General features: G+C 35.6%; 1 protein-coding gene across 1 annotated transcript in view; it reads right to left on the reverse strand.

Moving 5' to 3' along the window:
- The window catches only part of Tinag (tubulointerstitial nephritis antigen), an 86371-nt gene that overhangs the window by 55835 nt on the left and 4949 nt on the right, over positions 1 to 25587 (reverse strand). Inside the window, exons 2-4 of the mRNA XM_047558805.1 lie at positions 11552 to 11615; positions 10551 to 10640; positions 5529 to 5643 (exon numbers count right to left, since the gene is read on the reverse strand). Coding sequence (XP_047414761.1) covers positions 5529 to 5643; positions 10551 to 10640; positions 11552 to 11615 — 269 coding nt within the window. The remainder of the gene's footprint in view (positions 1 to 5528; positions 5644 to 10550; positions 10641 to 11551; positions 11616 to 25587) is intronic.

Here is a 25587-nt window from a genome sequence, read left to right on the forward strand (position 1 = left end):
TGTTTTTGAAAATTAAATAGATTTTTGTCTTCTCTGCAATACGTTTTTATGTGAGGCTCTAAAATGTGAAAATAATGTTCATGATTTTGTCCAATACAAAATGCTTTATTTCTTTTCACTTCCTATCATTTCTGTTGTGAAGCAGATCAAAGCCTTAGTGTTTTGTGCAATAGACTTTGGGAAGAAACAGGACGTATGGAAAAGACATCCCAGCCATGGGGAAGCCAGAGTAGGTAGCTGTTATATCAGCACACCAAATCACCTCAGGAATCTACTTTTAAACAGCCCAAAGTATTTGTTCATACAGAGGAAAAACTAAATTTTCACATTTCTTTTTGAAGATTTGTCCTGCAGTGATCAATTCAATCCCACTGTGCTGGTCAAGTCGTGTTCAATTATATCACAGTATTATGCACCTAACTGTGACTAGTAAAGAGAGACAAAATTGAAAACCTGAAACTGATTTGAGAGATAAGACATTCATTCTGCCAGAAGAGCAGGTAAAAAGGAGAGAGGTGTTGTGTGTCTTTTCTAAACTTTACTAAGGGTTTTGGGTTCTCTTCTGAGAAGGGGGAAAAGAAAAGAAACAAGAAACATAAGTAAATGTTTTGATGCCTTTTGAATTTTAAAATCCTTAATTCCATGTCAGCAAAAAACACTGGCATCCTCCTCTGTCCTTGGTTTTTTTCCCTAACTACATGAGAAGATTCTGAGGTGAGCCGAGTGAAATACATATGCAAACAGATTTACCAAATCCTCCCACATCCTCCTCTGCAGCACCATTGGCACTGACTGTTTTGGAAGTCTGAGTTCATGCCTTATGTACATGTATGTGGGAACCAAACACCAATTTTATGGGAAAATACGGTCATTTTTGTCCAATATTCATGTAAAATACATAATTGAAGAACTGTATTTTTTACTTTTGTAGTCAATGTTTTGTAACATTTGTAACTCTTTCTATAGATAGAGGCTTCTGTTTACATAGGTGACGTGTTATTGGAGTGAAATTGAAGATACTCATTTGCTAAGTTATTCCTAATAAAAAATTGTTAAAACCTAAACTTGTAAATATTTGCTTTGATTTTTCCAAAGGTATTTCTCATGTCTTAGTACTTGCCATCACTGAAATATATTTCATAGAGGAAAGAAAAAACAAATTTCTCCTGTTTTAACTAATGACTAGAAAAATAAATCCAGTTAATCAACTATGTGTTATCCAGATAATGATAAACTATCCAGATAATTCATTTTTTAAATTTCTCACCTAAAAGTTTTATGATTTTTAAAGTTATTGTATACTCCCTGAAATGTTATTTCAGCTAACTTCTAACAAACCATAGAAAAATTATGATATACTTCTCTATTAATTAATCCAACTAAACTCATTCATTTTGGGTGACTGAGAAAAGATGTTTTGCTAGCTAACTATGAGGTTAACTTAAAAAAAAATTTAGAAGCTTTTTACTTACACCAGTCTGATGCCACATGACATAATAGGTCTACAGGTTTTAAATATTATGCCAGTCTCCTTAATTTTTAATCGTTTCTAAATAGTTCCACCTTAAATACAATACCTAATTATTCTTTCTGAGGAATCAGCAACAATAAAAAAAACCTATTAAATTTTTTAACTGAGCCACAGATAAAAGTAACCTCTTAATTTCCACATTTCTGTGTGAAAATAGTGGGTGTTTTTATTCAAAATATTTTCAAGTTTTATAATGGAATACAGCACAGTGACGCTTTTCAGAGCTATCTTCAAAATTCAAAAGCACTTGTATTCTATGTCTGGAAAACAATCAGGTACAAAGTTGATTTGATTTGATCTGAGAGAATAGCAGAAAATCTTTCAGTTTTATCAGAAATATGTTATCTCCATCAGAACCAATGAATCAATGCCTATACCTTTTGGTATGAAATTAAATGCTACAAATGATGAAGGTTTATATACTTAAGTCCTTGAAGAATTGACCTGTTTCAGAACCCTGCTGTTCTCCTGAGGTTAATAATACAAGGGAGAGAAACAATGCTTAATTTTAAATAATAACATTTCTTTAATGCCTAACCATATCCTAAGTACTTTGATAAGTACTGCTCACCCAGTATTTCATGGAACTCATACCCTAAGAGCTAGAGTGTATGGCAGTCACTGTTTTATGAAGGAAGAGACAGGCAACAAGTGGAACAGCCAGAATGAGAACTAAGCACACTGGCTACATTGCGCTCCTCTATGGAGCTTTGTTTTTGCAGTGCTGAGGCTCAAACCCAGGGTCTCACACTAAAGGAGGAAATTTTTATTTTGTCTCTTGGTTTCAGAGGTTCAATCCATGGTCCGCTGACTCCATAGCTCTGGGTGCAAGGTGAGGCAGAAGGAAATGGTAGACAATAGCAGCTCAGGACTTGGCAATCAAGAAGCAGAGAGAAAACTCTGCTCACCAGGGACAGAATACAAACACCATAGGAACTCCCACCATGACCTAATTCCTCCAGGTCTACCTACCTGCCATTTAATCCACATTAGTGGATTAGTCCACCAATAAGGGTACAACTCTCATAATCTAATCATTTCACCTGCGCACATTCTTGCATTATCTCACAGATGAGCTTTTGGGGGTTCCCTCATATCTAAACCAAACAATTATTATCCAAGAAAGGCCTCCCCAAACACCCCAAGTTACCGTCTACCCACTATCAACATATTTCTATTCTTCACTATTATTAATCACACTCTGAAAAATGTATTTTGATTGAATTAATTTTTGTAAGTTAAAAGAGTTTTCACATATATACAATCAAGGACATTTTTGCACAACTCCTATTAATAGTCCTCTAACTTATGCACAATAATGGACAATAGTGACATATGCTAAGGAAACCACCAAACTAGCCAAACTAACCAGGAAGAGAAGAGCTTTCCCAGGAATTGAAGATGATTCATCACTCATTTTTCCATTCCAGCAATGTGGCCAGGGAAAGGAAGAGACTTGGGGGTTTGGGGACAGTGGAATTTCTCAGCAGCCTAGAAATCATACCACTATTAGTAATTACATACCCCTACTACACATAAAAATCAGTCCATCCTGTATTTTTTTTTTTTTTTTTTTGTCTTCTTTGCAGTGATAGAGATTAAACCTAGGGCCTTCCTTGCACATGCTAGACAAGACTCTTCTACTGGCTCCAACCCTCCTGATGCTTCTTTTTATAAGGGGCTGGGGTTTTAGCTTATTGTTCAAGTGCCCATTTAGCATGTGTAAGACCCTGGGTTGGATCCCCAGAACCACAAAAACAAACAAACAAACAAACTTGTAAAATGGGGGGAGGTAAGAGAAAATCTCAGTTTTCCAAAGCATTTTAATTTTTACTGTTCTTGGAGTCTGACATCATGTATTAGGTGTTTTTTATGTAGTCACCAGGCTATAGTTTTTATCTGGCTTCTAGCTCAACTCAGATCATACTGACCTCATGTTTTTCCTATAAATACTTGTCATATTTCTAGGAATCTCTTTATTTGACCAGCTATTAGGACAACTCCAACACTCAGAAGCAGTCCACAGTCTACCACGCCCTAGAAATAAGAAGCTATATTCTTATCTCATGTCATTAGTGGATAATGGAACTCCTAATAGTCCTGCTGAATTTCCTTATTACTTTCCTGGAATTACTTGGCAACTTTATGCATTAATTTATAATACTAATGATTTAAATTTTCTTAAAGTATTAATCACTAAGAATTTCACTTATATATCAATGAGACTTTAATGCAAATAAATCCCTTGGAGTCAACAAATAATCTAGAATTAGATTTTTTTCTGTTATGGTGAGTGGCAATTTGAGAATGAAATATACTTCATTTCCTCTAGACTATAAATTTTTCCAAGCTACAAAAATTAAAATTTAAAAGAGAAATGTTAAGAATAATACTGAGGAAACTCTTAAATGTTTGGCCCAACATGGTCCTGGATAAAAGAAAATGAAAAACAGGTCATAGAATGAATAAGTATTTTCTTAAACAATGATGCTTCTTTTTTTTCCAGATGGAAACAAAAAAGAAAAGAAAACTGCTAGAATAAAAATGATTCTTTTCCAACTGATCTTTTAATTAGGTCACTAAAAAATCATGAATCTGAACTATGTCACTAAAGATTTTGTCTTACTGATTATAGGAAAGATTCAAAAATATCTCTAAACTGATCATTTCAGAAAATTAGCTCTGGTTAGGAGGTTAAAAGACTTTTTGCTGCTTTGAACCTGAATTGGCCAAAGCTACTATTTTGGGGAACAGATCCTTTTAGATGTCCTGGATCTGCAATTAAATTCTGTGATGGTTCTTAGCCTCTCTGAATATCATCGTGACTTAACCTCTCTCCATCTTCATTTGCTTGTCTTCGAAATGTGGGTAATGATAGTACTGATGACATCAAGCGGCTGAGGAAATTAAGTGAGATAAAGTATAAAAGAGCTTAACATATGACTCTGTAAAAGTCAGTTATTATTAACTTATCTGATATTAGTTATAATTTAGCAGATCCTGCTACTAGAATTTGAATTGGAACAATAACTCAGATGATCACAGCTCTGTAAAGTCAAGTTCAGGTGAAATGTTTAATGTGACACCAGTGAGTTTACAACTCATCCAAATGCAAACAAAACCCCTGCTGTTTCCAGATGCTGAGAGCTTGAGGCAGCCAGAGTCTGACATCTTCATTTAGACTAGAGAAGTTGCCCTCCAGTGGCCTGGGAGTCCCACCCTGCCCTGGGCATGAGTGACAGCCTTGCATAGAATCAACATCTCAACCCCAAAGTGCATGTACCAGGGAACACCACACACTGGGGTGGAAAGCTGCAGCTGAGTGAGAGGTTTGTAGTACCTAGAGAGACAGAAGTTTCTTTATGCAAGACACCTACTCCATTAGTAGATAATAATATCTCTTACAAAGAAAACCAAAAACCAAAGTACACAGCATAAGACTGTTGGACACTTAAGGTAATTTTACAAAGAAGATTTTCCAGGCCACTATGCAAAAGTAAAGGTATTTTCATAATGGAAATTTTGAAGATTTTGAAGATTTTGTTAATCATCATGACATACATGTTTGAAGTTGTCAACATTTATTTCAGTCTTATATGATAATAAGTCCAACAGGCATCAAAACAGAATTTAGATGAATTCATAGAATAACTCTGTAGTTAAAAATAAAATAAGGGTGAAGACTTGATGAAGCAGTGACAAACTGAATATTCATCAGAAATATACATTTCTGTGAACCTATAGGCAACGCTCAAGTCATTATTCAAAGGACACTGTGTAACTGAGAATAGTGAACTTTCCAAGTCCACATGAGACTTTGGTGGGATATAACAACCATTTTCGGAAAACATTTTCATTTGATATGAAAAAAAAATTGTATTTTTGTGACTTTAAAGGCTTAAAACAATATATTAGTTATTTTGATTTGCTTCAGACGTATATAAGCAATACACCTATGCAAACACATGCAAAAATGTGACTCAGGAAAAGCACTTACTGTCATCTCATTCATGCTCAGAAGCATGGGGCTGGGTGGCAAGGTGCCAAGGCGAAATTTGAAACCTTCTTCTAAAGTCATTCCCCAGAATTGGCTGTAGTTCTGTGCTGTCCATCTGCCTTACAAAGTGAAAATATATACACACATACACACAAATGAACTTGCAGATACAGTAGGATATTCTATTTTCTTTATAATTTAGATTTGAAAAGAAATTTACTAGTAAAAAAAAGTACCATGAAAAATTGAAAGCAAAATAGTTACACTTTTTTAAAAAATTACATCAGTGATAATTATATTGAAATGATCTACCTTTTACTAAATGAGTTAATTTGTGCAAAGTGTTTAAAAATATTCATTATTAATAATATAAAATTAACTGATGCAAAGTTTGGTAACAAAAATGCATATTTTTTTCTAGAGATATATTTTATGTTCTTAAAAAAATATACTTTGTTTCCAAATTTAGTATTGACATTTGTAGATAAAATTTCATTAAGATATGATAGTCGATGAAAAAATGAGAAAGATAAAAATAATTTATTCATTGCTTATTTGAATCATTTACAACCCAAGGGCAAGAAAGTTTTAGTACTTAAGTATAAATTTTATCCTGTTTTGTTTACAATCAAAATTACCTACAATATGATAGGCTCTTACAAATAATTATAAATGCTACTTAATTTTTAATAATGTGCCTGACAAGTTAATGCTTTTCTTTCATAAGGTCCATTAGGTCATAAATTGCAAACCACCTTATAGCCGTGATTTCAAAGTAAAATCTCCAATCCCAGAGTAAATTCAATAAGAAAACCTCTGAATATATTAGATACTGTAATATTATTTGAAAGACTAACAGGATCCACCTTGGAAAAAATTGTGACATCAGTGAAGTATTTTCATTGTCCTACACTAGCTGCTTGCAGGTGTCAGGTCAGAGACATCTGTGGTCACTTCATTAAGCACTCAATTGAGTGAGCAGGAATAAGCATTTTTAAAAGTAAAATAAAAAAAGAAGGCGGCTGGAGAGGTAGTTCGGTGGCAGAGCTCTCAGTGGTAGAGTATTGGCCTAGCATGCACAAAGCCCTGAGTTCAATTCCCATGGCCACCAAAAAGGGATGATGACACATAATGGGGGGTGGGAGGGAGGCAAGAATGGAGGAAGGAGGGACTGTATAGAGGGAAAAGAGGGGTGGGAGGGGTGGGGGGAAGGAAAAAAATAACAGAATGAATCAAACACCATTACCCTTGTAAATGTATGATTACACAAATGGGATGCTCCTACTTCATGTACAAACAGAGAAACAAGATATAACCCATTTGTTTACAATAAAAATAAATTTAAAAAACTAAATATATGAATAAATAAAATAAAATAAAATAAAAATAGAAGATAGGAAAATAATAGGAAATATTATATCTCATTAAAAATAGAGAGGAACCCTATTTTTATGAACCTATTTTTAGAACCACTTTTATGTACCTTTATGGGTATGTATACTAGATGTATACTAGATCACAAAGTAAAGTGTGTGTTTTACTGTGATGTATTTTTAAAAAACTGTGAAAGGCCTTATTAACCTGCATTGTCCTCCTTGAACTGGACCTATCACTTTTCCTTAATCCAATTTAGCTTTTAAAGAACCTTCTTAATTTATCTGTCATCTTATCTGGTAAATACCAGAAACATAAAAATGAAAAACTTTCTCTACCCTGGAGGTACTCATACCCTAACAAAGACTAGATAAAAAAGAAAAGATTTCAATTTGGGAACTTTATTAGCAGTAGGTCAAAATGTGATCAGAGCAGAGGATTCAAACATAACTCTGCCTGAAGGCGTTGGCACATTTTCACTGAAAGTGAATTTAATGCTTCGTCTGGAAGGATGAGAATGAGTTTGGAGGCCAAACATGAAAAATGGTGAGCGTTTATTCTAAACAGAGGTAACTCTTGAGCAAAGCATGAGGATTTGGAATTGGGTGGCACACACTGGGAGTGGTAGATAAGTTAAATGATGAGAGGGGATAAGGACACGGGCACTGGGAAGAGTATAAAAGGTGAGGCAGTGAAGAACAATTTAGGCTAGACAGTCATTCATGCTAATAATTGTATTTTAGAAGGAATGGAATGAAGGATTTTTAAGAACATGAGTGGCAGCCTCAAGGCTCTATTTTAGAAGAATAGTCACGAAAATATAAAGAATAGATTGGAATTTAGTCAAATTGTGCAGAGACAAGTCAGGTCATTTCAAAGTATATGTGATAAGGAAATGCACTAAAATAGAACCTAGGAATGGAGGAAATAAATATCTAAGAGAATTAATGAATGTGGGAATTAGCAGGATGTGGTTATGTGGTAAAAAGGAAGGAAAAAATCAAACTAATCAAATATTTTGAGTTGGTTGACCAGGCAGAGGCATATGACAGTAACCGAGGCTAGGTGGATGTTAACCCCTTCAGTTTAGAATATGTTTATTTTGAGAAACCAGTGCAAAATCTAGGCCTACTTATCCTCTAGACTAGATTTTGAGTTCATTAAAAACAAATCAAGTTTAGACATGATAAATTCAATTTGTAGCTCTTTCCATCAAGAGATAAAATCTACTTGCCTAGCCTTTGGATGTGGATTGGCCTACTAACTTGCTTTGCCCAACGAAAGCAATAGAATTGATATTGTGTAGCTTTCAAGCTTAAGCTTCAAGACAGGGCTCGCACAGCTTCCACTGACACCCAGTTGGAACACTGTCCTCATGTGAAGAAGCCAAAGCAAACCTGCTGGAGACAGGGCAACTAGCACCAGCAGACAAATACAGGAGTAAGGTCATCTTTGAGAGTTCAGCCTCAGTTCTCTGAGATGTCAATAGATATGTGAGCAACCCCAGAGGAGACCAGCAAGAGCCTCAGCTGAGTCCATTCCAAATTACTGACATGAACAAATGACTTGTGGCTTTAAAGTGCTAAATTCCAGAAGGGTTTGCTGCACAGAGCAAATAACAGAAACAGTTGTGGGTCTCCCTTTATTCTACTAATTTGCAGATTATTATTCGTGCCATCAATTTGGTCCTACATTCTGCCCTGTCATTACAAATCCTTTTACAAAAGTTTGACATGTTGGCTCCTCAGCTAGATGAACTCCTCCAAGACAGAAAATTATTGCATCCTCAGCAATGCCACAAATGAACACATTTTATTAAGGTTAATTGATTGTCTTGAAAAATAATACAGGGACTAAATAATACTGATACACATTACTTGGAATAAATAAAGGCAGGAATCTAAAATACTGCCAAGATTTGGGAAAGAAATATTTTAAAGCAAAGGTTCATATGTATATATAAGCTATTTCAAAAAGCCCTAATAAATATTGAATCATATAGTATAATTATATTTATTCACATGAAAACAATTTGAGCATCCTGAACAGAGAACAGCAAACAGCAAACAGCAGAAAATTAGAACTTTCTTTTAAATATAAGAATTTCCACCCCCCTTTTTTTTTTCCTGGCGAATGATTTCAACTTTTTCTCTTTGGTCTGTGCATGTTTCCTTTTACTCCAAATATCCTTCCCTTATTACTCTTTTTAAGTCATGTAATCTTTTTATGTTTTCCATGAAAATGCAAAGCCCATGCTTTTAAAACTCCTAAAATATGCTCAAAATAAACAAATGATGGAAAGAAAGTTCTTCCTCCCAAGGAAGGCGACATTCCCAACAACTTCCGTGCTTCTAAGGGTACTTTCTTTCTACTGTTGTGGACTGTGGATTCTTGTGTACTCTATAACAGTGGGAAGCAGGGCTTCTCTACCACAGTTTCTTGGAAGCATGTGCTAGTTAGGTTCGGCATTTAAATCCTCTTAGGAACCTTGTTCAGTTCATTTGTAAAGACTTGTGTTCCTCGAACAATTTATGTATCACCTAGTCACAGAAAATTGTAATTGTTTTTTTCCTAGAAATACTCAAAAGTAATCAAGTTATCACCTAAAATATTAAACACACAACAGAGAAGATTTGAGAATGATTTAAAAATGTTAATGTCAACAAAAGTGACTTTCTATATTTTGTTTTCCAAGAAAATACTTTGGGCACATTGAACTTCAGTGTTCCCATTGTGCTTGGAAACATAAAGTCTTATGTGTGGAAGAGAATGAGATTTCTATTTTTAAAAAATACATCTCAGGATGACTTTACTTTTTTAGCTGCTGGACAATGGATCTTTTTGTATGAAGCCTTGTACAGAACGTGGAAGATGTTATCAAGGGTATATAGAGATTTGATCAATGGCAGTGGAGAAATTCTGAGGCAGATATTAGTCAGCCTATTCCTCTCTCAGTTCTCTATAGTGCTGGTGCCTACATCTTAATTCTCTCCATGTGAGTAGAGAAGTACTTAATGTTTAATCTATGGGAGAGCATCAAACGCTTTTTTCAGTGTTTATGTGTAAGTTATTTCTATCTAGCAAAGTGGTTTGGTCTGTCTCTTGAATGAGCTGTAAGTGAAAATAGCTAAATATTAGTCATTTTGGTGAAATTACCTAAATTAATTTATTGTTTGGGGGATCATCAAGAAAGAATACTGTCCTATGAACAGTCCTATGAAGGTCCTATGAAGGTTGTGTCCTACCTAGGATAGCTGAGCACAGGATTGGCCTGGTAAAACAGCGACAGAAAGAAAATGGTGAGTGTGAATAAATCAATTTTGCCAATATCCTCATTTTGCCTGAATATGTAGTATAAGACTCCCTCCACTCTCCACACCCACACCATGACATATCTCTTTCCTCAATGATTCAAGACTAGACTGTAGCATTCTTCCATTCTTCTTTTTTATTTGTGCATTTTAATTTTTAATTATTTGTTATTCACCTTGTACATTCCAAGTATACATACCTTTTATATCCCTTCCCATTTTCCCCCACTCTTTATTTTTAAATAGTGATTATATCTAGAAGTAAACAAAAAAATTGTTTGAGACCTGAGGAGTAACTAAGTGTGCCAAGAAGCTGGTAATGCAAGATTCAGCTCACCCATAGTCTCCTTGATTGACATGTTCGATTAACTCTGGACGAACAAGGCAGGTGTGCTGGGTACATCTCCACTGCTGTCCTGAGCATGTGCTATGAAGAGACAAGAATTACAAATGTGATCTGGCCTTTATAGAGTACATTTCAGAATTAGCATCAAAGAGTTGTAAATTGTAAAGATATAAAACAGGATTTTGTGATTAATATTAACCATATGACTATTTGATTATTGGTGAAATACATCATAAAACATGCATTAGCTACCAGTCAATGTGCTCTTAACCTCTGCTTCAGCAATTAATAAATGATATGGCAACATAGTTACTGAAGTTTCAAAACAGGACAATTTGGACAGTAGATTTGATGTGCTTATACCAGGAAACTTTCTCTGCAGGCAAAGCCTTTTAAAGTAGCATGTTTGAATGTAGTCATGCTAAAAAACACAACTTGCCTGTAGTATATTAAAATCTGTAGTGTATTAAAATGTTTATCATTAGTATGTATACCTAATGCAGAATTGTTGTATGATGAAGGCTTATTATCAAAAACATCAAGCTCAGGCATTGAAAGATACAAGCATGATTATATTTTCAACATTCAATAAATAGGCCTATAAAAATTTACAGGTATGTGGTATCTTACAACATATGATTTTGTTTATGTATACATAAATTTTGTCTATATGTATCTAAATATATGTTTTATTTCAAAGATCTTCTTTTAAAAATAATAAAATAAATTCATCAGATTTAGCTTCATAACTTCAATCTGCTGAGAAATTTTAGACCTCAAATTTGATTATTCAATATTCTATATTTCGTCACCCTCAAAAGTTATAAGCATGCCATGCTTTTTATTAAGTCATTTATAAAAGTATTATCCACAACTTCTAGTTAAACTGATAAATAAAATATAATTTTTGTTTCTTAAAAAAATATTCCTTTTATTTGAAGAAAAAATACATAGGCAATACATTTCTGTTCTGTGCCACTTAAATTCATTACCATGAGTTGCAATTTTCCTTAATTACTGATCCTTCTTCATAATGTTGACCATCTCTGAAGCAACCTGTCAAGGTAATGTGAGCAAATTAAAATTAGTATTACAAGTAATGTAAGACTGTGGTTAGTTTTTCAAACATGAGAAAGTATTTAGTGAAAGTCTGACAGATCCACATTTGGTTTGTTTCAAGGTTAATAAATAAAATTCTTGGCTTGTTTACCTTTAAACTGCATATTATGTTCAACAGAGAGGATTTATAAAGCATGAAAACTAGATTAACAATCACTAACTATGCTACAAAAAATAATGTGTTTAAATAGGTGAGCAATATAGTGTAACTATTGAGTCAGTTTACAGTACTTTTTTTTTAAATTAATCAAATCTCATAATTGAATACAATTAATTACACATGACTAAAGCAAGTGTGGACCAAAAACATTTCATTGAATTTATCTTGCAAAAAAAAAATTCTTATTTTTTCTTCAGGATTTGGATCAGCAGAAAAGTTCATGAGATCCGTAAGACTATAACTATTTGTCTTCAAAGTCCAAATGTTTCTTAACTATTAACTGAAATTAATTGATAACTTTTTTTCAAAAGTATATAGACTACTCAAGAGACCTATGATGAATCATCATCATATAAAAACTATCAGTAAATTACTGTGAAACTAGTACCCCAGTTACAAGTTAAATAATTTTTTAAAATATCATTTGATGAATTAGCAAAAAGAACTCTAAAAAAAGTTTCCTTTTTTTAACAAAAACATGTAATCTATGTACCATATCAATGGTCCCTAACTTTAAAATTTTAACTGTTTATTCATAAAGCCAGAGGGGAATTAAATGTTTCAAAAGCTCTCCACGGGACCTGGCTTAACTACTAGCCACAGTGTCACAAAAAGCACTTCTAGAATTAGCTATCCTTCGATTTTTAAAAAAAAAAATTGTTTCATGGGAAATTTTCACAACTGCCCCTGCTCAGTTCATACTACATTTCACCTTTTAATATTCTGCTTAGTGAATCTAAACCTTTATATATTTGCTCTGCCCGCCCCTTTCCCATGGAGTTTAATATTCCACGACAATGGAGAGAGAGAGACCACATGTTTCTTAATGCAGCAAACTCAGAAGAAGGAAGAATTAACTTTCATTCAAGTTCAAATGTTTAATTGCTACACAGGGTTAGATATTTTTAATAACTAGCAACATGTTTGTAGAGACTCTAGAAGTTTTTACATATGAGCAATAGAAAATTTTAGAACAATCGAAGTTTTGATTTAAAGGTAAGGGAAGAACTTCCCTGACCATTTTGAAAAGGAGAGTGGGGCCCAAAAGAGAAGGTTTTTAATGATGCTCATGAATCTCAAGCATTCAGCATACTCATTGCAAAGATTAAGGGAACAGAAATTACGAAAGTCAAAGGAAAGAAGACTATCTCTTCTCTGACTTGTACCCCATCTGATAATGTGGAATTCAAGAGAGGGCCACCATGAGGTCTTCCCCACATCATTAACACTAAATCTAGTGTAAACCAAAGCATTTCTTGTTCATCCTTCCTTAATGTCAAGCCAGAGTTATCATGAGAAACTATGTTCACTTCTGTCTCACTTGAGAATTAGTTTCTTGAACAAAATCCACAACCAGTTACCTCCGACCCTGGTCAAGCTGCTGACACAGACACAGTCCTCTCCATCCTTCCCTATACTCCTTCCTGGCTCCTATGTGTTTCTCACTTCCCACTCATTCCCCACACAGACTAAGAAGGTTTTCAAGTATATATCAGGTTACCTCCTGCTTAAATTCCTCAAGTTGTTTGTCAAATTTTACTATGACCCATAGGGCTTTACTCAAAATATTTCTGCCCTAATCTTAGCCCTAATCACTCCTGTTGTGCTGGTTGGGATGGAATTTCCCAGAAGAATGAAGGGTTAGCGTGACAATAGTAAGGAGAGAAAGATGGATATAATTGGGAGGGAAAGCAAATGAACTCACTCATAGATTGATCTTCGGGAATGAGGAAAAAGAGGAATTAAGATGCATTATTAGGATTTTGGTTTGAGCAATAAAGGGCAGTGAAATTATTACTGAAAGAGAGACTTGTGGGAAGAAATCCAGAATTTGATTTGTGTATTTTAGACTTAGATTAAATCTAAGTTAGACATCTTAATGGAAATGTGAAGTTGACACTAGTTGTTAGAAGCTCAGAGGTAAGTCAAAGCTGAGTATGAACTTGAAAGATACTAAAATCTGGGACCAAGCAAGTGTTTATTGGAGGAAGTATATATAGAAAAGAAAAGGTCATCCAGGACTGAGCTCAAAACACTCTAGCTGATAGAACTCAGAAGAGGAAATCAGGAAGGGGTAGACTGTGAGCAAGTATCAAATTCAGGTGAAGGTGGTGTTATGGAAACTGGGAGAAGAAAGTATTTCACATAAGCAATAAGGTCAGCTCTGTTCAGTACTGCTGAGACATCAAGAACAAGAAAACAGACATCTGAGTATTATATTTAATTATGTGGAAGTCATCAATAACCCAACAAAGAGAGGTTTCAGTAGAGTAGCTGAGAGTGGAATGTGTAGGAAAGAATCCATAAGAGTCTGGGAAGTAGGGAAGCAAACTTTCAGATACTCCCATTAAAGGGGTGAAGGAAATGGGAAATGGGATGGTCAGCAGAGAAGGGAAAAAAGTGCGTGTGTGTATGTATGTGTGTGTGTGTGTGTGTGCATTTGTGTGTATGAGACAGCGAGAGAGAGAGAGAGAGAGAGAGAGAGAGAGAGAGAGAGAGAGAGAGAGAATTATAAGTGAAGAACTTGAGTGGACAACAGAAGATGGGATTCACAGCTCAAGAGGGGAGATGACTTCAATATAAGAAGCAACCCAGATGGAGGTAGGTTGAAACTACAATTGTGGGTAGAGAGAATTCCAGTCTGGTAGATTTGTTTTTATCAGTAAGATAGATATGAAGCACCTTCAGAGTGAGTTATTCAAATCGATTGCATACACAGCATCTTGACTGAAATACAAAATAAGATATTAAACTAATGGTTATTAAAATTGAGGGAGTTTTGCAACTTCAAAAGCCTTTAAAACAAAATTAGGCAAACCAATATTTGGACAGTGAAATAGTTGTCTTGTAGATTTGAGGACAGATGATAACATGATGATACAATTTATTTTGAAATACTTCATCAGAGTGTGTTGTAATTATCTGTGCTGGTCTAAACTGCACTGTAGGGAAGCAGTCACTTGCCCTAATCAGGAGTGCACACCCCACGGGTGGTCAATAGCATTCATTCTGAAAGGCTGATCTTCAGGGTAGCTGCTGCAAGAGCTTCCATTATCCATATTTTCATCAGCACTAGAGTTAGTATAATGCATGTCAGAAACAGCCTCTCATTGGCAAACATCAGTGGCTTGTTAATCAGCATAACTGATGTTAAGTAATCAGCTCTCATTGGTTAAATGGATAGTATTCATTTATGTGGATTAGCTAAATATTTATGTCATAGTTCAGCTTTGTATACACAGTTCATATATATCTCTTAAGGTCAAAGTCTTGAACCATTAGCCCTGGTGCCTATAGATTGATCTTTGTTCAGTGTCCTGTGTCAGCCACTGAGAAGGAAGAGTTCTCATTCCCTGATACCCACCATGAGGGTTTCAGAGTCCTATCTCTGTAATACTATTGCATGTAACTCTGGGAAGTTTTTTCATGCATAAGAGATGTGGGAACACTTAACAGGAGAAAAAATTGAATTTTCATGGAGCTTACAGAAGATGTATGGATGTATGAATTTGTTAGTTTCTCTTTACCAAAGTGTGTTTTTGCAATCACTAGTATGTGTAGCAGAATTTAAACTCTGATTTATCTTCATTATAATATGTTTAAGTATGTTGTGAAGGAGTGAATCAAATGTGTCACTGACTTACATGCATTTTTACCTACACAAACACAGAGCTGCACATTATCAAATTAGCTTAGATCTGTTGGTGACAGATGGTACACTAGGCTATTTCCTTAAGATCTGCTACTCCAAAAGTTTATGCCTAGAAAATCCCCTATGGCTCTGTTTCAAATTATATCACTGGTTTTCTGTATCTGGCATTTGAATATTCAATTATTGGAAACTACCATCATATATGGGGGACAAACACAGAAGTAAGCTATTTACTGATATGTTCTACTTCCAGTTGTATAAAAGTGATATTTACTTTTTTAATACTTAAGATAATGTATAGTTTTAACTTGTTGACTTAAAGAGTTCTTTTGGCAGGCATAATAAATAGAATTAGACACTAGCATCTAAGTAAATCACTGAAAATAATCTCTAATAGTTTATGAATGATCAGCATAGCATCTCAGAGGACAGTTGCTTCATAAATTGCAAAAAAAAAAAAAATCTGTATAAATAACATACCACTGTCTTTTTACTTTAATTTTGTACAGTTTTTTCAACTTGTGTAGTTCTCTTTTTCGTTTCAACCAATTACTTCTCAAAGCAAGATAAAACAAAAGGAAAAATTACCTCCATGAGAGTCAATTACAGTTTCATGAACTTTTTACTACTAAATAAAATGATTAATTGTTTACCTTTATAATGAATGGAGTAAGAACTACACCTAGAACATAAGTTCCACCTAAAATACAAACCTAAATTGCAATCTTCACAAAATTCTAGCTCTTAAGCAAAATTGGATGTTGAAGAAGTGCTAACTACTCTTCTGAATGGACCATATGCCTTAAATAAGAAAGGCTCAAACACATTTTAGTACATCAAAAGTGCTACAACCTGTACTATAAAACCAAGACTCAAGATTGAAACCAGGTGTGGTAGCTACTCAGGAGGCTGAGGTAGGAGGATCACTTGAGCTCAGGAGCTCTAGGTCAGCCTGAGCTACATAGTGAGACTACTGGCTCATCAGAACAAAAGATATTATTAAATTGAAATTCTCATTTGAAGTAAAAATGCAGACATCTAGATATCCATTGTTTTTAAAGAATTATACATTCTTAATTTGAGGCAGAGTCTAGTCTACTGTGATTGTTCCCATTATCATTCTTCATTATTTTTAATCCTGTAGCAGAACCCCATTGGTAGGGAGGCATATTACCACACAGCAAAATAAAACAAGCTTTGGTATCCAGCTCCTCTTGATGGTTGGCATGGCCATGTGAATATGTTTTGTCAAAAGAGGTAAGAGTGCAGGTGTTCTTCTGTGATCTATAATACTCCTTATAAAGTGGGGACCACACCCTTCCTCTAATTTCATTGACTTGGACTTACCTATGAAGAATGGAGTACAAGAAACCATATGGGGGCATTGTTGTAGTGCTGTGCGGGAGCAGAAAGCTTGATAGAGCCTAGTTCTTATGAAAAATTCAGACCAAAAAAAAATCATTATCTATTTAAATATGTATGTTATTTATTGTTGTCAGCAATCTGATACAATCTTTTCTGGTATGTGGCATTTATTGAATAAGTATTAACCATCTTAATATACTCTACTTCCCAGAGAAGATTGTTGGGTTATATTATTGTCCACAAGAAACACAAATGTGGCATTTGATTATTACTAAATTTCAATGGTTTCATATACCTAAATCTTCTTACCCACACAGAACATATGTTTCTCAAAATCTAGGGCTTTCTAATACTCTTTTCTTATTACCCCACAATGCTTAATTCAATAATAGATGCATAGCACATTCAAATATAAATTATTTTTGTGAAGATGCCAACTTCCAAATGAATGTAAGAACTGCCCTTTGAAACAAAAGATAAACAATTATACTTTGACACTTTACAAATATATTTTAAAACTACTTCCTCTATGAAAAAGTCAGCCTTCTGAAATACTTTATTCTTTAAAATTACATAGAAACAAATTATTTAATTTATCAAACACTGAACTTGAAAAAATAAAAACTCTAGATATCAATTCAATCCAAATCAACCAATATTCTCCCACCTCATGGCACTGTAATTAGTGTACAATAATTAAGCCACCATACTTCCCCATAAACAGCTTTCTACATTGTTGATATAAAATAACTGATCCTTTTCAACAAGGTAGAATAAAATAATGGATGAAGGCATCTGATGGGTACTTGCAACAGTTGTTGGCTCCATAATAATTACTCAATAAATTTTAACTTATGAGGAGGAATAGTAGGTTCAGTAGGGTGACAAAAAGAATGCTACTTAGGCATGATACAGAGACATCTGTTAATGAAGCATCTACTATGTGCAAGTTGCTGTAGGAGGTGAATTTCCCTTGACTGCAGAGCCTGATTGTGTCACTAATAGGAATTGTTCTTCACTAAATATGATCCCCAAGTAATAACATACTGATAATACATGGAGTATCATACAGAACTCAATACCATGTATTATCATGTTGTTAGCATATAACTGTATTATTTAACTTCACCATTTATTTTAATGGTCACACCAGTGTGACAAAATGAAGAAGTTCAACTAAAATATGTAAGCATTGCTCAAAGTAATCACTAACTTTCAAACCCAAAATACATACAACAGTACACTTGTACACTTGTGTAGGTTGGGTATTGAATAACAGGATTTCTACTGACAGAAATTACAGATATATTGATGTTGGCAGAAAATTAGAGAAGTGGATCAGGAAAGAAATAGCAAATGTGGGGTAAATGACCAAATGGAAAGTACATGTGTTACCAAAAGGTGATGTCAACAACTCATCTCCAACTGATGGTTGTCATGCTTGACAATGGATCCATAATTGTCAGATCATCCAACATTTCAAAAGTGACTAGAAATATGGATTATTAAATGAAAAATCCTGAATTTTAAATGCTTCTAATACATATTAATGCTGTTTTCTGTTGTTTAATTTTTTCCATGTAGATCATCACACTGTGTATCAATAATGAGAGTTTATCTCTTTCAGATTTTTTTACATCATTTTTTTTCTTAAAGCATAAACAAGTTCCTTCTTGTTAAACAGTAGCAAAGATAGTTAACATACATATTTTGTTTTTAATTTTAAAGGAAATACATAATTTCTCATTATGCATAATGTTTATTTTAGGGTTTTGATATAGAAATCTTTACTGTGACAATGAAATGTATTAATATTCCTAATAAGAGAATTGAGAAAGGTACCAGATAGTATATGACCTTTCATGAATAAGTGACATTTATCTACAACAGCAATAACTAAACTATAATATATATTCTTAAGTGACTGGTTGGCATATTTGACTCCATGGAAATGTTAAAGGCCAGGCTACATGGGAAATGACTAAACAGACTGCATTTTACCCTGAGACTCCATGTCATGTAGGAAATGCTTCTCTTGTGGGAACACCCTGCCTCTCTATCCATCAACAGTTGCTTAGCATAGCTTGTTTGGCAACACAAAATAGCAATTCTTATATAATGTAAACTTGTTTTCTTTTTGATTCCTATTTTTCCTAACCAATGTACCATGTCAACAGTGATTGTCTAGATGTTAGTAATCATTCTTTAATTTGTACCTAAGTAAGGTCATTTTGACCCACTTCCCCCTTCTGCTTATGATTTCAGATCTCATGATGTTAGTTTGTAATTTTGAATCACAGCAACAGACATTTATGATTAATGGTATAAATGACTTATGGTATAAAAACCCCTGCAACCCTATGGTTGGGGCTGTTCTCCCAATATCCATTTTTGGGGCATTGTGTGAAATAATCAGCAGGCCAGCTAATAAAGACTCTCAAATTTGAACTTCTCAGTCGTGATCAGTCTGTTCTTAAATTGCACCAACAACACTTAAACTATGAAATTTGAATGAATCTTAGAATAACCAAAAACTAACAGAATAGGTAAGGCCACTAAGAAGAAAACATTTTAATTCCATTTAAAGACATTTTAATGACTAGAATAAGGGAAGATATATTCTATGTCCTTGGATGAGGTGTCTTAAAATTACAGAGCTCAATTGTATTCAAATACATATTTTTAAATTCTGGTGGTTACCAGAGGCTTCTGAGAATAAAGAGAGGAATTGGGAAAGATAGATCAATGGGCGCTAAGTTTCATTAGATAGGAGCAAGAAGTTCGGGTGTACTGTTGCACATTACAATGAATATAGATAATGTATAGTGCAAAAAGTGGGAGAAAGCATGCCTTAAAGAAATGATAAATATTTGAGGAAATAAATATGTTTAACTTGATTAATCATTCCACAATATATGCATGCATGAAAACATCATGCCACCTCATTAATTTATACACTTATATGTTTTTATGTAGCAATTAAAATAAACTGAATTTAAGTAAAAATCATTTTATGAAATAGTGCTTAAAATATTAACTCAAGTTTTGAAGAACTAGATAAACTTTATAAAAAACTATTTATGGAGCCACATGTAGTAGTAAATGCCTATAATTCCAACCACTTGAGAGGCTTGACCCAGGAGGATCACAAGTTGGAGACCCTGTCCTAATTAGAATATGATATACTCCATATTTATACAAATATCAAAATAGACTCTACTGTCATGTATAAAAAGGATGGATAAATAAATAAATAAATAAATAGAAAAATAAAAACATCTGGGGATATAATTCAGTGGTATAATATTTATCTATCATGTCAGGATCCTTGATTCAATCCCCAATAGCAGAAAAGAGAATAAAAAGTGTTTATGCAAGATTAAATGTCTATATACCCTAAGTCATCCTACAATAAGGGGCTAATAATTTACTTTGCTAGATATTAAGATATATTGTACGTCTGTGGATGTCTCCAGATGAAATCCTAGTATTTAATGAGACTAAGAAGAGAAGCTCAATCCATTAGTACTCAGAGAAATGCATTTTTAAAATAGCAATGAGAAATTGTGTTTCACTGATCATACAAATAAAGACTACAAAGCTGGAGGGTGCCAAGTACTAAAGATGTGGGGTAGACAAGTCCTTAGAGTCCTATGGGGAGTATAGACTGATGCAGTCACTACTGAGAGTCATGTGGCAGGTATGAATGTATATCCCAGGCCCAGAAATCCAAGTGTTGTCTTTGGCACATAGTCCATGAGAAGACATGTAGAAAGTCATCCATCATGGACTTATTTATGGTACTGAAGAGCTGTAGGCAACTGAGTTGCCCAACCAATATGGGTAAAGCAGATTTGTAAATGACAGGGAGGAACATCACAGAAAACTAGGCATCAGTCAAAAGCAACAGACAAGGTATGCATTTGGAGACATACAGAGTTTCCTAAACAGGGTGCAGACTGAAAAAGGTCAAAAGCAGAATTTAGTCTCTAGCATAATATTATTTATTCAAGCACACAAAGTAAGATTTCACACTTCAAAAAGGAACATAGGAGAGCCTTTCTGATCAGAACAAGCTCCAAGTCCCGGAGCCAGTGCGGCGTGCTCTGGCCCACAAGCGGCTTCAGGGACCAGGACAGGGCAGCCAGAGACTTCCCCAAGCAGCCCGGCCCCCTGCGGTGGGAGGCGCCTTTCAAGGCTAGCTTCTCAGAACAGACCGCCCAGTGAGAGCCTTTCTACATAGAGCCAGCCACAAGTCCCGGAGCCAATGGAGAGCTTCGATCCCCAAGCAGCCTCTGGGATCAGGGCAGGGCAGCCAGAGACTTCTCCAGGCGGCTCTGCCCACTCTGGCCACAGGCTCTTTCCACGGGGCAATCCAAGATGGCAGACTAGAGGGGGACTGCATCTCCAGTCACTCCAGAACCCAGGAGTTAAGAAGGGGAGGCATTGAGAGACTCAGACTAAAATAGAGCCACAGGTGAGTCTGCCCACTGGGTAAAGTTCGGCCCGGGGGGCAGGCCCAGATAGAGGTGGCTTATCGGAGCACCGCAGGGTAGCTAGAGTCTTCCACAGGCAGCCCTGTACACTCCGGCAGTGGGCCCCTCCCACACAGCCAGCTTCTCCAGGTTCTCAGAGCAGGCCCCCTAGTGAGAGCCTTTCTGATCAGAACAAGCTCCAAGTCCCGGAGCCAGTGCGGTGTGTGCTGGCCCACAAGTGGCTTCAGGGACCAGGACAGGGCAGCCAGAGACTTCCCCAAGCAGCTCGGCCCCCTGCGGTGGGAGGTGACTTTCAAGGCTAGCTTCTCGGAGCACCGCCCAGTGAGAGCCTTTCTACATAGAGCCAGTCACAAGTCCCCTAGCCAACGGAGAGCTTCGATCCGCAAGCAGCCTCTGGGATCAGGGCAGGGCAGCCAGAGACTTCTCCAGGCAGCTCTGCCCACTCAGGCCTCAGGTTCTTTCCACGGAGCGATCCAAGATGGTGGACTAGAGGGTGACTGCATCTCCAGTTGCTCCAGAACCCAGGACTCAAGAAGGGGAGGCATTGAGAGACTTGGACAAAAATAGAGTCACGGGGTGAGTCACCCCCTCTGGGTGAAACTTGGCCTGGGCGGCAGGCACAGATAAGGGTGGTTTATCAGAGCAGGGCAGGGCAGCTAGAGTCTTCCCCAGGTAACCTTCCACACTCCGGCAGTGGGCTCCTCCCACATGGCCAGCTGCACTGTGCAGGCCCCCAGTGACAGCCTTTCCGCACAGAGCCAGCTCCAAGCCCTGGAACCAGTAGGGGGCTAGGGGCAGCTTTGTTCGGAAGCACTGCATTATCAAGTTCCTCCAAGACTTCAGGCTACTGAAGGCTGGGAGGTGATACACTGGAAATCTACTGGGACCCTATAAGCCAATAGAGGAAATCTGCAATATCTCAGGGTCCCACTGACAGCTGACTAATATAAGAAAACAAGGGAAGAAAATGTCCCAAACAAACCTAGATACTACATCAATAAAACCCAACGACAGCATGGCAGAAGAAATGTCAGAAAGGGAGTTCAGAATGTACATAATTAAAACAATCAGGGAAGCAAATGAAGAGATGAAAGAGCAAATGCAGGCATTGAAGGAGGAGATGAAAGAGCAAATGCAGGCATTAAATGATCACACCAATCAACAGTTAAAAGACCAAATACGGGAAGCAAGAGATCATTTCAATAAAGAGTTAGAGATACTGAAAAAAAAACAAACTGGAATCCTTGAAATGAAGGAAACAATAAACCAAGTTAAAAACTCCATAGAAAGCATAACCAATAGGATAGAACACCTGGAAGACAGAACCTCAGACATTGAAGAAAAAATATGTAATCTTGAAAACAAAGTTGGCCAAACAGAGAAGATGGTAAGAAATCATGAACAGAATCTACAAGAATTATGGGATATCATGAAAAGGCCAAATGTAAGAATTATTGGGATTGAGGAAGGCTTAGAGAAACAAACCAAAGGAATGAACAATCTATTCAATGAAATAATATCAGAAAATTTCCCAAATCTGAAGAATAAAATGGAAAACCAAGTACAAGAGGCTTATAGGACTCCAAATATACAAAATTACATCAGACCCACACCAAGGCACATTATTATGAAAACACCTAACATACAAAATAAAGACAGAATTTTAAAGGCCGTGAGAGAAAAGAATCAAATTACATTCAGAGGGAAACCAATAAGAATATCAGCATATTTTTCAATCCAGACTCTAAAAACTAGAAGGGCCTGGAACAACATTTACCAAGCCCTGAAAGAAAATGGATGCCAACCAAGAATCTTATACCCAGCAAAACTTACCTTCAAATTTGACAATGATATAAGATCCTTCCATGATAAACAAAAACTAAAGGAATTTACAAAAAGAAAGCTGGCATTACAGAACATTCTCAGCAAAATATTCCATGAGGAAGAGATGAAAACAACGATGCAAATCAGCAACAGGAGGCGCTAGCCTAAAGGAATAGTCAAATAAAGGAGAAACCAAATTATGTCAAAAAACAAATATGAGTGAAATGACTGGGAATACAAATCATATCACAATAATAACCCTGAATGTTAATGGTCTGAACTCATCAATCAAAAGACATAGACTGGCAGATTGGAATAAAAAGAAAAATCCAACAATGTGCTGCCTACAAGAGACTCATCTCATAGAAAGAGATACCCATTACCCATAGACTAAAGGTGAAAGGATGGGGAAAAACATACCATGCACACGGACACAGCAAAAAAGCTGGAGTATCCATCCTCATTTCAGATAATGTGGACTTCAAGCCAAAACTAGTCAGAAGGGATAAAGAAGTACATTACACACTGCTTAAGGGAAGCATAAATCAGCAAGACATAACAATCAAAAATATCTATGCCCTGAACATTGGCTCATCCACGTACGTCAAACAAATCCTTCTCAATTCCAGAAATCAAATAGACCACAACACAATAATACTAGGCGATTTTAACACACCTCTCTCACCACTGGATAGATCTTCCAAACAAAAATTGAATAAAGAAACCATAGATCTTAATAACACAATCAACAATTTAGACTTAACCAACATATATAGAATATACCATCCTACAAAGAACGAATACACTTTCTCCTCAGCAGCACATGGATCCTTCTCTAAAATAGACCATATTTTATGCCACAAAGCTACTGTTAGCAAATACAAGAAGGTAGAGATACTACCTGTATTCTATCAGATCATAATGGATTGAAATTAGAAATAAATGACAGAATAAAAAACAGAAACTTCTCCAATACCTGGAGATTAAATAATACACTATTATATGATGAATGGATAACAGAAGACATCAGGAGGGAAATAAAAAATCTTAGAAGTAAACGAGAACAAAGACACATTATATCAAAATCTCTGGGACACTATGAAAGCAGTACTTAGAGGAAGATTTATTTCATGGGGCGCATTCAACAAAAGAAGTAGAAATCAACAAATAAACAACTTAACACTACAGCTCAAAGCCCTAGAAGAAGAAGAACAGACCAACACCAAAAGTAGTAGAAGACAGGAAATAGTTAAAATCAGAGCCAAAATCAGAGCCGAAATCAATGAAATTGAAACAAAAGAAACAATTGGAAAAATTAACAAAATAAATAGTTGGTTCTTTGAAAAAATAAACAAAATTGATAAACCCTTAGCCACACTAACAAAGAGAAAGAGGGAGAAAACTCAAATTACTAAAATTCGGAATGAACAAGGAAACATCACAACAGACACGAGTGAAATACAAAACATAATTAGAAGCTATTTTGAAAATCTATACTCCAACAAACAGAAAACCTCGAAGACATCAACAAATTTCTAGAGACATATGAATTACCTAAACTGAACGAGGAGGACATACACAACTTAAATAAATCAATCTCAAGCAATGAAATAGAAGAGGTTATCAAAAACCTACCAACAAAGAAAAGTCCGGGACCAGATGGGTTCTCAGCCAAGTTCTACAAAACCTTTAAAGAAGAGCTCATTCCAATACTCCTCAAAGTATTCCATGAAATAGAAGAGGAGGGAACCCTCCCAAACTCATTCTATGAAGCCAATATCACCCTGATACCTAAACCAGACAGAGACACATCGAGGAAAGAAAATTTCAGACCAATATCCTTAATGAACATCGACGCAAAAATTCTCAACAAAATTTTAGCAAATCGCATACAAATATATATTAAAAAGATAGTGCACCACGATCAAGGGGGTTTTATCCCAGGGATGCAAGGTTGGTTCAACATTCGGAAATCAATAAATGTCATTCACCATATCAACAGACTTAAAGTTGAGAATCACATGATTATTTCAATAGATGCAGAAAAAGCATTCGATAAAATACAGCACCCCTTCATGCTCAAAACACTAGAAAATATTGGGGTAGTGGGAACATTCCTTAACATTATAAAGGCCATCTACGCTAAGCCCATGGCCAATATCATTCTAAATGGTGAAAAACTGAAAGCGTTCCCCCTGAAAACTGGAACAAGGCAGGGATGCCCTCTTTCACCACTTCTATTCAACATCGTCCTTGAGACTCTAGCCAGAGCAACTAGACAAACCAAAGAAATTAAAGGGATACGAATTGGAAAAGAAGAACTCAAACTATATCTGTTCGCTGATGACATGATAATATATTTAGAGGAACCTGGAAATTCCACCAGACAACTTTTAGAACTCATAAGTGAAT

The sequence above is a fragment of the Sciurus carolinensis genome, chromosome 7 (genome assembly GCF_902686445.1).
Source record: "Sciurus carolinensis chromosome 7, mSciCar1.2, whole genome shotgun sequence".
Taxonomy (NCBI): domain Eukaryota; kingdom Metazoa; phylum Chordata; class Mammalia; order Rodentia; family Sciuridae; genus Sciurus; species Sciurus carolinensis.